At 41.8% G+C, this 12,461-nt stretch overlaps 1 protein-coding gene across 1 annotated transcript in view; it reads right to left on the bottom strand.

Moving 5' to 3' along the window:
* Positions 1-1,336: 1,336 nt before the first annotated feature.
* Positions 1,337-12,461, bottom strand: part of bckdk (branched chain ketoacid dehydrogenase kinase) — a 28,450-nt gene continuing 17,325 nt past the window's right edge. Inside the window, exons 9-11 of the mRNA XM_080436392.1 lie at positions 7,688-7,777; positions 6,065-6,220; positions 1,337-3,633 (exon numbers count right to left, since the gene is read on the bottom strand). Of these exons, the coding sequence (XP_080292518.1) occupies positions 3,489-3,633; positions 6,065-6,220; positions 7,688-7,777 (391 nt within the window). The 3' untranslated portion in view covers positions 1,337-3,488. The remainder of the gene's footprint in view (positions 3,634-6,064; positions 6,221-7,687; positions 7,778-12,461) is intronic.

Here is a 12,461-nt window from a genome sequence, read left to right on the forward strand (position 1 = left end):
TCTTGGGAGCAGCTGTGGGAGGGGAGCCCAAAGTTCAATTTTCACGTTGGGCAACAAGTGTCAAACAATAGCGTGGGGGGAGGCAATAAAACAACAACCCCGGCCAAGCAGGACCACTGCCTCTTGATGAACTGTAGGAATTTGGTCTCTCGTACAGGAGAGACCTGGTTTCGAAATTAGGGTAGGACACATTTCAGATTTAATGTATAGCACAGAATTATACCGGACCTGCTCAAATTTGCCTTTTATATTGCAATTTCTAGTAATTGAGTATTCAAAGGAAGGCATTTCAGTCATAAGTTGAACATATTCAGTGAGTTGTGGTGTGTTGGTGTGCTTCCATGCACAATACAAGTCTTGCTTTGTATTGCTTCAATAATGAAAACTGTGCTTTGGTGACACCCTGTGGTAAAAGTGTTTTATCAGACATAAGTGAGGAGAGTGCGTGTGCGTGTGCGTGTGCGTGTGTGAATTTTTTTAAGACTAAAACCATTTTTTTTTTACACGCATGAAGTATTAACTAGGCCAGTGGTTCCAAAACTGGACCCCCAGGGGGGTCCCCAAATTATTTTGGGGGGTCCCCAGATTATTAGCTTAATGTGCAACATTGTTTTCTCACTCAACAGTAAAGAAACCAACATACAGTATAAGTTTACAGGGTATCTACATTTCTAAAGTTACAATTTAATGACTTTTAAGACCTTTCTAATACTAAATTGTCAATATTAGGTAAGAAAGAGGCAAACATTGTGAAAATAGTGCTTGTCAGGGCAGGGGATCCCCAGTTCAAATATGATTATTTTGGGGGGGTCACGACCTGAAAAGTTTGGGAACCCTTGAACTTGGCTACAAGTTACATTTCAGTGTGTATACTGTGGACTTGTAGCAGAGGATAGGTGATATTATCCCATACACCGGACAGACAACTTGGGCAATGGACTTTCATCATAGTAGATTTAGTATCGGGTTATCATAGTTAAAAGAAATAACGTTCTTCCGCCTCTGTGTTCCACTCATTGCCTCGCACACATATCCCATAACTTGGAAGGAGAGATTGGCAATTAGCAAAAATAGCATAGTTTAAGTTGACCGATATTCAGGAATTGAGTTCCACACGCACACACACACAAGTGAAAACATCATCTCTGCCCTGCCAGAAATAATTACTGTTCCGAGGTCCAAATGCATTTGTGTTTGTATGCCAGCAGAGGGCAGTGCACACCCAGCGCTCCATGAGTTGAGTCTATTATGGTTGTCATGATACAAATGTCTCACAACAAAACCTTATAAGAAAAACACACACACATTGATAATCATTATACACAGTAAACATAAATGAAGTTGCAGCTAAGACGTCAGTCCCCAGCTTTCTGCGGCCTTTATTTACAGTTCATATGATACACCATAGCCATTATATACTCACAGGAAAGATTCCATAGCTTCAAATGGTGCACCCCCCCTTGAATTCTATACAGCTTTATGAAATTATTACAAGCCTTAAACTTTTAAAGTCAGTGGCCATCATGTTACAACTTTGACTCTAGTCTAACGAGAAACTGAAAATTAGTAACACACACAACCTCTTAAAAGCAAAGATGAAAAACTGAAACATAAGCAGTATGTCATTCGTGCCATACCAAATTTCATGGCACTCCTTGAAAAAAAGTTAATGAGGTCCAGAAAGAGGCATTTAGACAAAAGTACATGAAGATCTTTTGGTTGGGGAATGTACAACAAAATGGAGAGGAGTGTTGATGGTGAAACAGCATAATTATTAGTTTCTAGACATTTCCCAGAGCTTTCAAATGTCTTTTTTTTCATATTTAAACACCTGGACTTGGTGTAATCCATACTGTCCAGACCGGCATAGGAACCCTGTTTTTGAACCCCTCCCGGAATGTGATCTGGTACACAAACACCCACCAGATGAGGGCAAACAATCAAAATTAGCAATTCATTTGAAATGTGAAATACTCAGCGAAAAAGATATACAACACTTCTGGTACACTCAGAGAACTGTCAATCATATTAAATCAAGGATTGATGCAAAGGCTGAGCACATTCAATAAAAATCTAGTCATTGTGCAAACAAACCTACACTTAACTGACAGATGTGTTTATGTGAACAGAATCAGACAACAAAATACAATAGATTGAGTGGCTGTGAAACTGCATTTGGTTAAAGGACCGGCACCACACAGTAAGGCAACTGAACATCCCACTTCTCTGCCTGAGAACTTGATGAAAACACTCCTGAACAAAGACTTTCATCATCTCCTTTGTTCTCAAAAAGTCAGTGAAAAAGAAGTCTATTAATGAGCAAATGGTGTTTTGGCAGTTTCCTCCAAAGTAACCATCCACAAGGTCATTAGAAAGATGGTCTTCTAGATTACAGGGTGGATATGATACTGAAACCAGACAGTGTCACAATGCCAAGTACGATCATAATACCACTGTAGTGTAGTGAAAACTACACTGTGGGCAAATGGCACAAAAGTGGCAATATAACTAGCTCTTAGATTTGGATTTGTGTTTTGTATATTAATGCCACAAACCAATACTGTTGGTCCATATGGACCTTATATTTTGAAAAAGAAAGAAATATTTGATAAGTTTCAAAAGGATTTGGAGCAACACTACAGCATTAGTAACAGATCATGCAGCTCTAGTGCGGCTTTGTCGTAAACTGACATTCAGACAGTTAAAGGAGTGTTTACACAGAGTCCCTCTCTGTCCAGTGTCCAGCTGAAGTGTTCTCCTTGAAGACAGTCTCCACTATTAACAGCCTATTCAACACTTTCAAGCTGGCGTCCCTATTTTTGGGCGTAAATCTTGACGAATTTTCACAAAAACTGCGAAAATAGCATATCTAGAAGCTCACACATTATGACACATTGTGATCTTCTAGATTGGCTTTTTCACGCAACAATGTCGTACAACAACGTATAAATAGGTCTTAAGTGGTTAAAAGGTGAACCAAATTTAAGGCCAATGTTCTTTTACACCTAATTTATACTAGGTTGCGCGCTACTGTCTCACACCGGAAATATTCAATCCACAAGCTCACTCATTTGCAATGCGAGACACGATGCAAAACTAAGTATATATCAGGTTTTACACTTTCAACTTCAGTAACAATGTAGATATTCAACACAGTGCACTCTTACATGACAGCCTAAAAGCTTCAAAAAAAGTTATCAAAACCCTTACAGTGACAAGGGGACATGCGAGGCGCTAAAAGACACAAATGAAAATGACAGGAGACATCAACTTCACAGCCAACTCGGCTTATAAAGACTCAAAGGCAAAAAGGAGAGGAAAGGTTATGGGTTGAATCTGTGAGCCTCTTTACAACATGTAGACTCTCACTTCATGGACCGTTTCATTTGTAGTCCAGGAGAGGTTTGAACGTGGCTTCCCGGTGGGAAATTTCGATGCACCCCGGCCGGCAGTAACGTGAGCCCTTTGAGCCGTGTTGCAGGGAGCCTTCAAACCCGGAAGCTTTCTCCCTTCCCGTCGATGTGGCGCAAACGCAGGTACACGTCAGTACCGATGCCCTGCATGGACTGAATGGACAAGGAGCCACCCAAGTACTCAGCGTACGCCCTGGAGGTCGGCAGCCCGAAGCCAAACCTACAGAATCCCAAAGACAAAAACATACAGGGAGCGAGAGGATTTAGAGTTCATTTCAAGTTCAAACACTTGACCCCAACGGTTCCATTTCAACAGAAGACACATCATGATAATGACATTTTCAAACTTTTAAATGTTTTATGAAGTGGATTAAGATTTTAGACATCCAACATTTAATGTATAGTGGACAACATGAATATCAAGGTGTATCATCGGAACATACTGTACAGAATAGCGAAGAAATAATATATTACATCAGAGTTACATGACCAAGTTGGAGCGTAGATTTAATGTACTATAGATCAGTGGTTCCCAAACTATGTGCCGTGAGACAATTTCAGGTTTGCCTTGGGGTTTTGTGACAGCCACACATTATTTATTGACAGTCGCTCAGACCAATGAGAACCGAAAAGCCAGGGATGTCTGAATCTGTCTGTTTGGTTGCCTGTGGACGCACCAAATCACTGTTTTTGGGGGGTTAGGCACCTGCTTCCCTGAATGGCCAACCCGAACTGTCAGCTTCACAGAATAGCGGAGCTTTGCGTAACGTTTGTGCCGCTGTGCCAAGTAGAAGCGTGTACGATATAACTCCATTTGCTTATGCCCTTGTACTTCAGCTACATGACGTCAGAGAACCCTGCATATCCATATTTAGTTGATTTTAGTATGTCTGAGAACAGGTATAATGGATACTCTGACAACAAGCACAGGGTATTGCATAAATGGGTGGGGCATGCACTCCCAACAACTTGCATGGTCCCCGACTTGCATATGGTTCCTGACTTGCATCGATCCCGAGTAGGCCTTTTCCCATAACTGTAATTCACATTATCTTCAGCAGATCTGTCTGGCCCCAAGCGCTGGGTGGGCGTTTTACAGAAACCAAAAAGTGGAAGAGCCAATCAGCGTCTGTCAACCACAGGCCCCTGAGCGCAGACGCTGGGTCTTCCACTTTTTGGTTTCTGCAAAACGCCCACCCAGCACTTGGGGCCAGACCGGTCTGCAGAAGACGCATGATAATGTGAATTAAGGATACAGAACTGTGGTAATGGGTACCTTACTGGGTACTCTAACAACGGGTACAGAGAGTACTCTGACAACAGGTACACTGGGTATTGCATAAAGGGTGGGGCATGCATTCCCAACTTGCATCTTTCCCGATTTGCATGGTCCCTGAGTAGTACTAGTACATACAATTATACAAAAGGTGATGAATGAAAGATGTATTAAAAAGGTATGAATGAAAGCACTTTATGAGCACTCTCATTTCCCATTACAGAGCCTACAGAACTTTTTATTTGGCATTAAAAATAAAAATAAATATTTTGCACGGATGTGAATACAGGCGTGCCTTCAGATTTTGACATGCCCTTTGAAAACCACTGCAGATAACATTCAGCCACTAGATGTCACACTACACCTCCTGCCTCCACATCACAACACCTCAAGTGGTTAATACAGTTCATTGTGCATCCTGCATGGTCGAGTGGAGTGAGACCTGTCAGACAGGGAGTTAGACTCAAAGTTTAGTCAAGTAATGAATCTTTCATGTTAGAGCAATGAATTCATTTAGAATTTTGATTTAGGTTATGGTACGTTATGTTATTGGCTCACAAGCCATGGGAACCAAATGTCAGACATCTTAAAATAGATAAAAAGAAGATTCATTTTGGACCCGTCAACATCTGAACAATTATTAATTCAATTTTTTGGGGGGAAAGCAATACTTGTATTCTGCCTCATTCTAAAAGCTCTGTGGAAGTTTTGTTGTAGTTTTTTGTCTACCTATTTTTTTTTTATCAACATCACCTTAAAGAATAAGATCCAGCATGGAGTCTTGAGGTCAGGGATGCAAACAAATGTAGGGTGATAAAAGAGAGAGCTACCCAAAGATCTGAACAGCGATTTCCACATTAGTTTAGCTATCCTCATCCATGTTGGGATCAAAATAACTGTATTCCAAGTAAGCATGCGGATGTCGACCAATACAACGTGTTTGGGGTCAGGACAGCCAATAACATTCTTCACGTTATGTCTGTTCTTGTTAGCAGTGTTACAGTCAACAAATGACAGTGGCTGCAACAAGAATTAATAAGGCCCCATGTGACATGTCGTAGCTAGAATCAGAATGCTGTATTTGCCTTAGGTAGGTAGTCTAATATTTTTCTGCAAAGAAAATTAAATCACGTGGATCTTGGGATCCACAAGATTTGAGGTGGCAGTGTGCATACAACATTTGGTGCCGATCGGCCCAGCGGTTTGCGAGATTAGCTCTGGACACACAGACCCTCTTCATAGACGGCTAGCCCTTTGCAGAGCCATGGCATATAGTATACAAGGTTTCAGGCCACTGGGGCCTTCGTCAGGTCAATAACATAGTACCACATGAGAAAATGTGTGAATTCTCAACTTCGGAGTGTCATTCTCTTACCCATGCATAGGACCAGACTGGGGCCCACTGTTGGTGATGTTGTCGAAGAGGTTGCTCATGCGGGGGTCCTGGTTGCTCTCCTCCGCTGTGCTGAAGTGGTAATTCATCACCTTGTCGACTATATTGTGAGGGATGCCGCCACCACGGTCTGAAATCCTGACAGACAATGAGATTGAAGAGCGATGACAACATTATCTCAGGGGTTTTAACCTGGCCTGTATAGAGGGCACCTGCTGACTTAGTGAATTAGTTATGTGTGCACTAGATAGGTCTTCACGGGTCCGAACGAAAAATATTCGACAATAATACCCGATACCCACCCGGTCTGTGTTTTATTATGGACAATTGGGTCTGGATCGGTTCAGATTCTATTACCTCTCGGTCCCGGGTCTGTTTATCATTATGTATAACACATGAGTGGATCCGGGAAGACCCTTGCTCAGCACTTATCAAGAGAGAAAAGCATTAAGTGCTGCATGACGATTAGGCTGACCTAGGATCAGATTACTACAGCGCAAAATAAGTGGGGAAAAAGCTGTGTGCCAGGCTGTCAGCTGAGTTCATCGAGTGGGGAGAGCGGACCAATCTATACATTAGAAGTCCATTTGGTTCCGTAATTTTTTATTTAATATTTGTTTCTATAATTATCACCTGACAGGGGGGAGTTTCCCCGGTTGTTACGTGGAAGGAACACGTTATTCCAACCAGTTCCTTTCCCCTCCATCAGGCGCCCTGGCTGACCAGGGGGAGGCAGTACAGAGACCAGGATTACTGCATGTTTTTTGAGAGGGTACCTACCCTAAGGGACACGGGGAGAACATGCAAACTCCACACAGAAAGGCCCTTTCGCCAACCCCACCTAAGGTATGGGCACTGAGGACACGCCTCCAGCGCCCCCAGCATCCGCGGTGGGAATCAAACCCATCAGGACCTTCTAGCTGTGAGGCGACAACGCTACCGACTGCGCCACCGTGCCCCCTTTGGTTCCGTCATTTATAGAAAATGTCTAAACCAATGAGATCTCGGAACGAATTTCACAGGTTCATAAGGGTTCGGGTCCATCATTTTGGATCTGTGAAGAGCTCTACTGTAGGATGACTACAGTGACTTAACCACTGACTGACTTAACCACTTAAGCTCTATGCTTCATCGTACAATAAAAAAGCGGAAATAGCCAAAAACAACGTGTGGGCTTGCAGGTCTGCCATTTTAGAAAGAAAAATATGAAATAAAATAATTCAAAAGATTTAAAACGTTTTAATCTGCCATGAGTCTATGTCATTAAATACCTTAGAAGTGCTAGGACTCTCTTCATTAGTAATTCTCTAATGGCTGCAGAGATGGGGTTGTAAGACTATGACCAATGACCAGAAACAACAGTCTGCTCAAAAGCTTTCAACCGTTTCTAACTTCTGAGCTCAACTTATCCAAACAGAAGAGATCAGATAGCTAATCACTGCCCCTTTCCCTGCAAGTCAAACAATTTCAGCACCCATGTTCTGATAAGGCTTTCGACTGGGAAATGCTGTGTCAGGTTTCTTATTCAAGCTGCTGAATCCAGGATTCCAAGCGAATTAAATAGCCTCCTAACTGGTTGTGCTGGATCGACATTCAGCCACTCACCTAATGACAAAATCTGTGTCATTATTGGCGATGGTGACAACCACATCAGGCACGTTGTACGGAGTGTCCAGGTGGCTCTCCATGGTGGCCCTGCAGGGACAAAAGAGTAGATTGAAAGAAGAAATGGTGAACTCAGTGTCAAAGTGTTATGCAATGTAACAATAGCCTGCACTCAAACTTAACCTTTTGGATTATTTATTAGTGCACAGCGGTATTACACAACAACAACATTTCAGCCTTAAGACCTCATTGCTGTTAAAATGGCAGATAACAACCCAGGGAAGATGCTTGCATTTTCAATGCCACTAAATGCAAGAAGACACCACATGTGTGAAATGAAATCCAACGAATCCAACTAAATCAAAATACTAATGTCAATGTCATTTCAGGGCTGTTGGGAGTAAATTTTCAGATCCTCCCCTCCACGGTAAAAATTTTAAAGACTTTACCTTCAAGGACTGAAGTCAAAAAACAGAATATATAGATTTTATCAACAATACTGTGAATGTTGCATCATCCCCCAGTCAAAGCTATGGATCTCCAGTCAAAGAAAGGGGACTTTCAATCATGCATTGTACAAGTACATTGTACAGTATGATGTGTGCATTGTTGATGTCGACAAAAAACACAAAAATGCTTGAGAGCTTATTTCCATTTCATTGTGGTCCTTTGAAAGCTGATACTGTATGTTACGATGACATAATGTAATAGCCTGGCTCCAGCCCCTGAATCGATAGCCTCGCATTCAGGGTCTGGTGACGCTGTCAAAGGCAGGGTTTTCTCAGGTGAAAATCTACCCGGCCCAATCGGGATCGGGATAATCCAGTATGAACCAATCGCCAAAGAGTCCCCCTTTGGCCACACCCCCATCTCAGAAAACGGCTGCACTGAGAGGGTTTTCAGACTGAATAATGGAGTGAAACGAAATGAAAATTCAGGCTGAGTGTCAAGCTAATAATGTAATATAATATGACCAGATTCTACATGTTCTTCATGTTATGTCTGTTCTTGTTAGCAGCGTTACTGTCAGTGGCTGCAACAAATATTAATATGACAAGTCATAGCCAATCAGAATGCTGTATGCCCTAGGTAGTCTGTTATTCTTCTAAATTGTGCTAATGACCCTTTCGTCTTTTAACACCACTAGGCTTTCCAGTAGGCTGAAACAGGGTGGGATCCTTATTTGGACAATAAAAAGTCTATACCAAGGGTTCCGAAACATTTCCATACCAAGGACCGCCAAATAGCCATAGCCTCTGGCTGTGGCTCAATAAAATATCCAAACTGTAAGCTTGTAGATTGGCTAGTTTAGCTATTTTTGCACATTTTTGACAATAATGGCATGGTTCAACTGGCATTGTAAATTGGTATGAACTGAATTTGAATTTAAATCATTTGTATCTAGATATTATTATTTTTCTTATGAATTTGTTTTTATTTCTTCATTTTTCTATCCTTTCCAACCTATGGACTCCCACTTTGAAAACCTATGGACAACACATCTTATGCTGCCAACAGGGACGTAATTATCAACTGCACAGTCATTACATAAGGTTACATTCAAAGATATCAAGTGATACTTGCATAAGAGATATACAAAGGCAAAATGTAAACTTTAGATGCCTCTAAATACGGACACTCAAGCATAAAGCGTATTCAGAGGATTTCCTGGTACGTTTAACCACTTAAACCCTGTATACTTTATTGACTGGGGTCCCCAAGGTGTCTATAGATACTTACTGTAGTCCCCTCCTTTTTCCCCCTACAGTCTACGCCACCTTTGTCAAAAATAGTGATCCAAAAGCTCAAATTGTAGGTTTTCGCCGAATGTTTGCCTATTATGACATGCCCAGAATAGGGATGCTAGAGTTCATGTGGTAAATCGAGTGCTATTTGATGCATAGGGGAATGTATAGTTAGTATTCTGTCAATGTGGAAAACATGAAATTTGAAGCTGCTGTGGTTGTATCTTGTGTGGCTGAATGTTTTGTGGAGACATAATAAATGCTGTATCATGTGAACGTGTGGATGGATGGGGTTTCTAAATGCTTTATGTTATGTGTGGGTGGGGTTACTGTACTTAGTTTGTATCCATATTATTTGTTGTCCTTAAATCAAGTAAATTTATTTTGTATTAAATATGCTTTCCATCTGACTGAATGTTTTCAGTTGTTGACATTGAAGCTTATTTGCAGAAAAAAATGACTCAAATCTTTATTATTTGTACCTGTTTTACCTGTGTTTGAATGAATATGACGTCTTACTGCAGCTTCCAATAAATACTGCTATTATACTGCTTCGAACAGTTGAGGAATAGAGTTCTAAAGCTTGTTTTGTTTCCTTCCTTGTTGTCTCCTAGCATTTCAGAGAAGGCTTGTGACCAATTTAGCATCTAGGTAATGAAAATCAAATCAACGCCAACTTCAACTTCAGAGACATCCAGCTGAAAAGAAGGTCACATGGTCTCTGAGAGGTTTTCAAACTCATTTTGCCTTTTTATTAGCAATATCTGCTTCAGCAATCAGATTTTTTTTTTTAATTAGCAAGCAGATCGCAGAAAGGAGAGCAAAATTCTCCTATCTCAAGGTATAGTCCTATACAATCTACATATATATATATAGTACATGGCCATAAACTCAGCCACGTTTGTGACTTGTATATACTGTACAGTGTATATTATATATAATAGGACTACCCATTTAGATTACTATGTTGCAGTCAAATATGATATTTGCACTTTTTGTTTTGCCACCCTGCTTTTGTTCCGACTTTTCTTTAATGTTATTGTATTTTCTCACACTGTTGAGGAGGCTCAAAGCACAATAATTTTACTGCCTGCAAGTTTAAAACAGCTGTAGTGCTGTAGACATAGCCTGGGACCAGACGAATCTGCGAGTGCAAAAAAAAATTGCCCTCTGCGATTTGGGTCTGGCACCGCTCCATAGAGAATCCATTTCCTGCTCCAGAAGACGTGTGTGACCAATCATATTCCAATATGGGAGACTGTAATTGGTAGTAGGTTGTAGGTCTAACCAATTGCGTCGAGGGCCATTGTTTTGATCCCGCCCCTTGGGGAAAAAAACGTCCTCATGGAAGCACCAGACTCATATCCACGCAGTGATATAGTCTGTCTACGCCAGGCTACTGTAGACATGACAACAAAAACCTTGGATAGAATGCAATCCAAAGAGATTGAATCCCTCTCTATTTTGCCCACCATAATGTGTAAGTAGACAATACATCAGAGCAACCAGTTTTCAAAACAGTGTCTATGCCTCTCTCCGTCAACCTCCTGCTCTCTGGTTTCTTTCAGCACAATGAATGGAGGGAATGTAGCTGAACTGAAGCCAGGAACTAGAGCCAAGAACAGTGTGTTCCAAGGCGGAATAATGAGGCACACAAGCCTCCACAGTCAGAAACAACATCCTAACTGCCCACCTCTTATCTTCCAAGTCAAAATAAGGAGCTTTCAAACAAGACCATGCCTGGTTGTCTTTCTACCGCCATTAAGTATCACAGCCTCATTGTCTCCGCCAGGCCGAAAGGCATGGCGAGAGTATGTTTTGCCCCCTGTCCGTCCGTCCGTCCCTGTATCATTCTGTCTGTATACAGCTAATCTCCGGCACCGTTGGCTTGATCGCAGCGAAACTGTGCACACACACTCCCTGGATGCCAGAGCAGAACCTCTGCCCCACATTTTTGCCAGACCCAGGGGGTCGGCCTACATGAGGCTTTGTCGGTCGGTCGGTCGGTCTGTCCCTCTTTTCCTCTGCACACACGTCATGCGAAGTCCGGCCATTCAGATTTCAACCACTAGGGGTCTGGCAGTACCAGGTCTCCTGGTTCCCTTGTTCACATGGGCCTTTTATAGCACCACCAGGAGGCCGATTTGTGCAAAACACGTTTTTAGACAGTACTCCAGATTTTGTCCAAAAATCCCACAAATCGGTACACACTATCTCTATAGCCATTAAACGAAACGTGTCTTTCAGATTTTTCATATTCCATCCTGATTGGCTAATATTGGCTTCGAAGGTTTGCAGGAGTACTCAAATCATGAAACAGCGTGTGATTACCGTGAAATTTTGCACGCACATTCCCACTAGCCCGAGGAAGAAATGCCACCTGACATTTTTTCAAATCAGCCTCATGGTGGCGCTATAACAGGCCGATTCGTGTTTTTACCTATAACAGCACTGCGCACTCTCTAGAGGCCCTGCATTTTTCACATCTGACTTTTATAGCGCCACCAGGAGGCCGACTTACGTAAAACCAATTTTTTGATATTAAGCCTTCAGATTTTATCCAAATTTCACACAAATCGGTACACATGGTCTCTAAAGTCATGTGATCAAGACGGATGAGCCTGGATGAGCCTCAAATCTGCTGCCGATTCTCTTAATTATGTAACACAAGCTTTTGTCAACCAGTAAATTTCTGTTCCTCATTTCACAACAGGCTTGTTGCAAGGGTATAAACACAATGACGCACAGGCAGGAAAAACACCAGAATTAGAGAGCACAAGATTTTTCCCCAAACCCATAACAACCTGTAGTCTATAGTGTTTGTGTAAAAACTGTGTCACTGACTGAATGCATTCTCATCCTGATTGAAATAGATACGTCTTCTACCCGGTAACAGCCGCTGTAAAGATGGCTAGCTGCCAGTTACTATAACGTTCCACTGACCCATTTTCCTGTGACTAGGGCATGTTCTGAAACGTCGTGGCAGTATCGTATGAATAAAACCAGATCAGTCATGCATAGAACATACA

Source organism: Gymnoscopelus braueri (assembly GCF_963280865.1).
Source record: "Gymnoscopelus braueri genome assembly, chromosome: 8".
NCBI lineage: Eukaryota > Metazoa > Chordata > Actinopteri > Myctophiformes > Myctophidae > Gymnoscopelus > Gymnoscopelus braueri.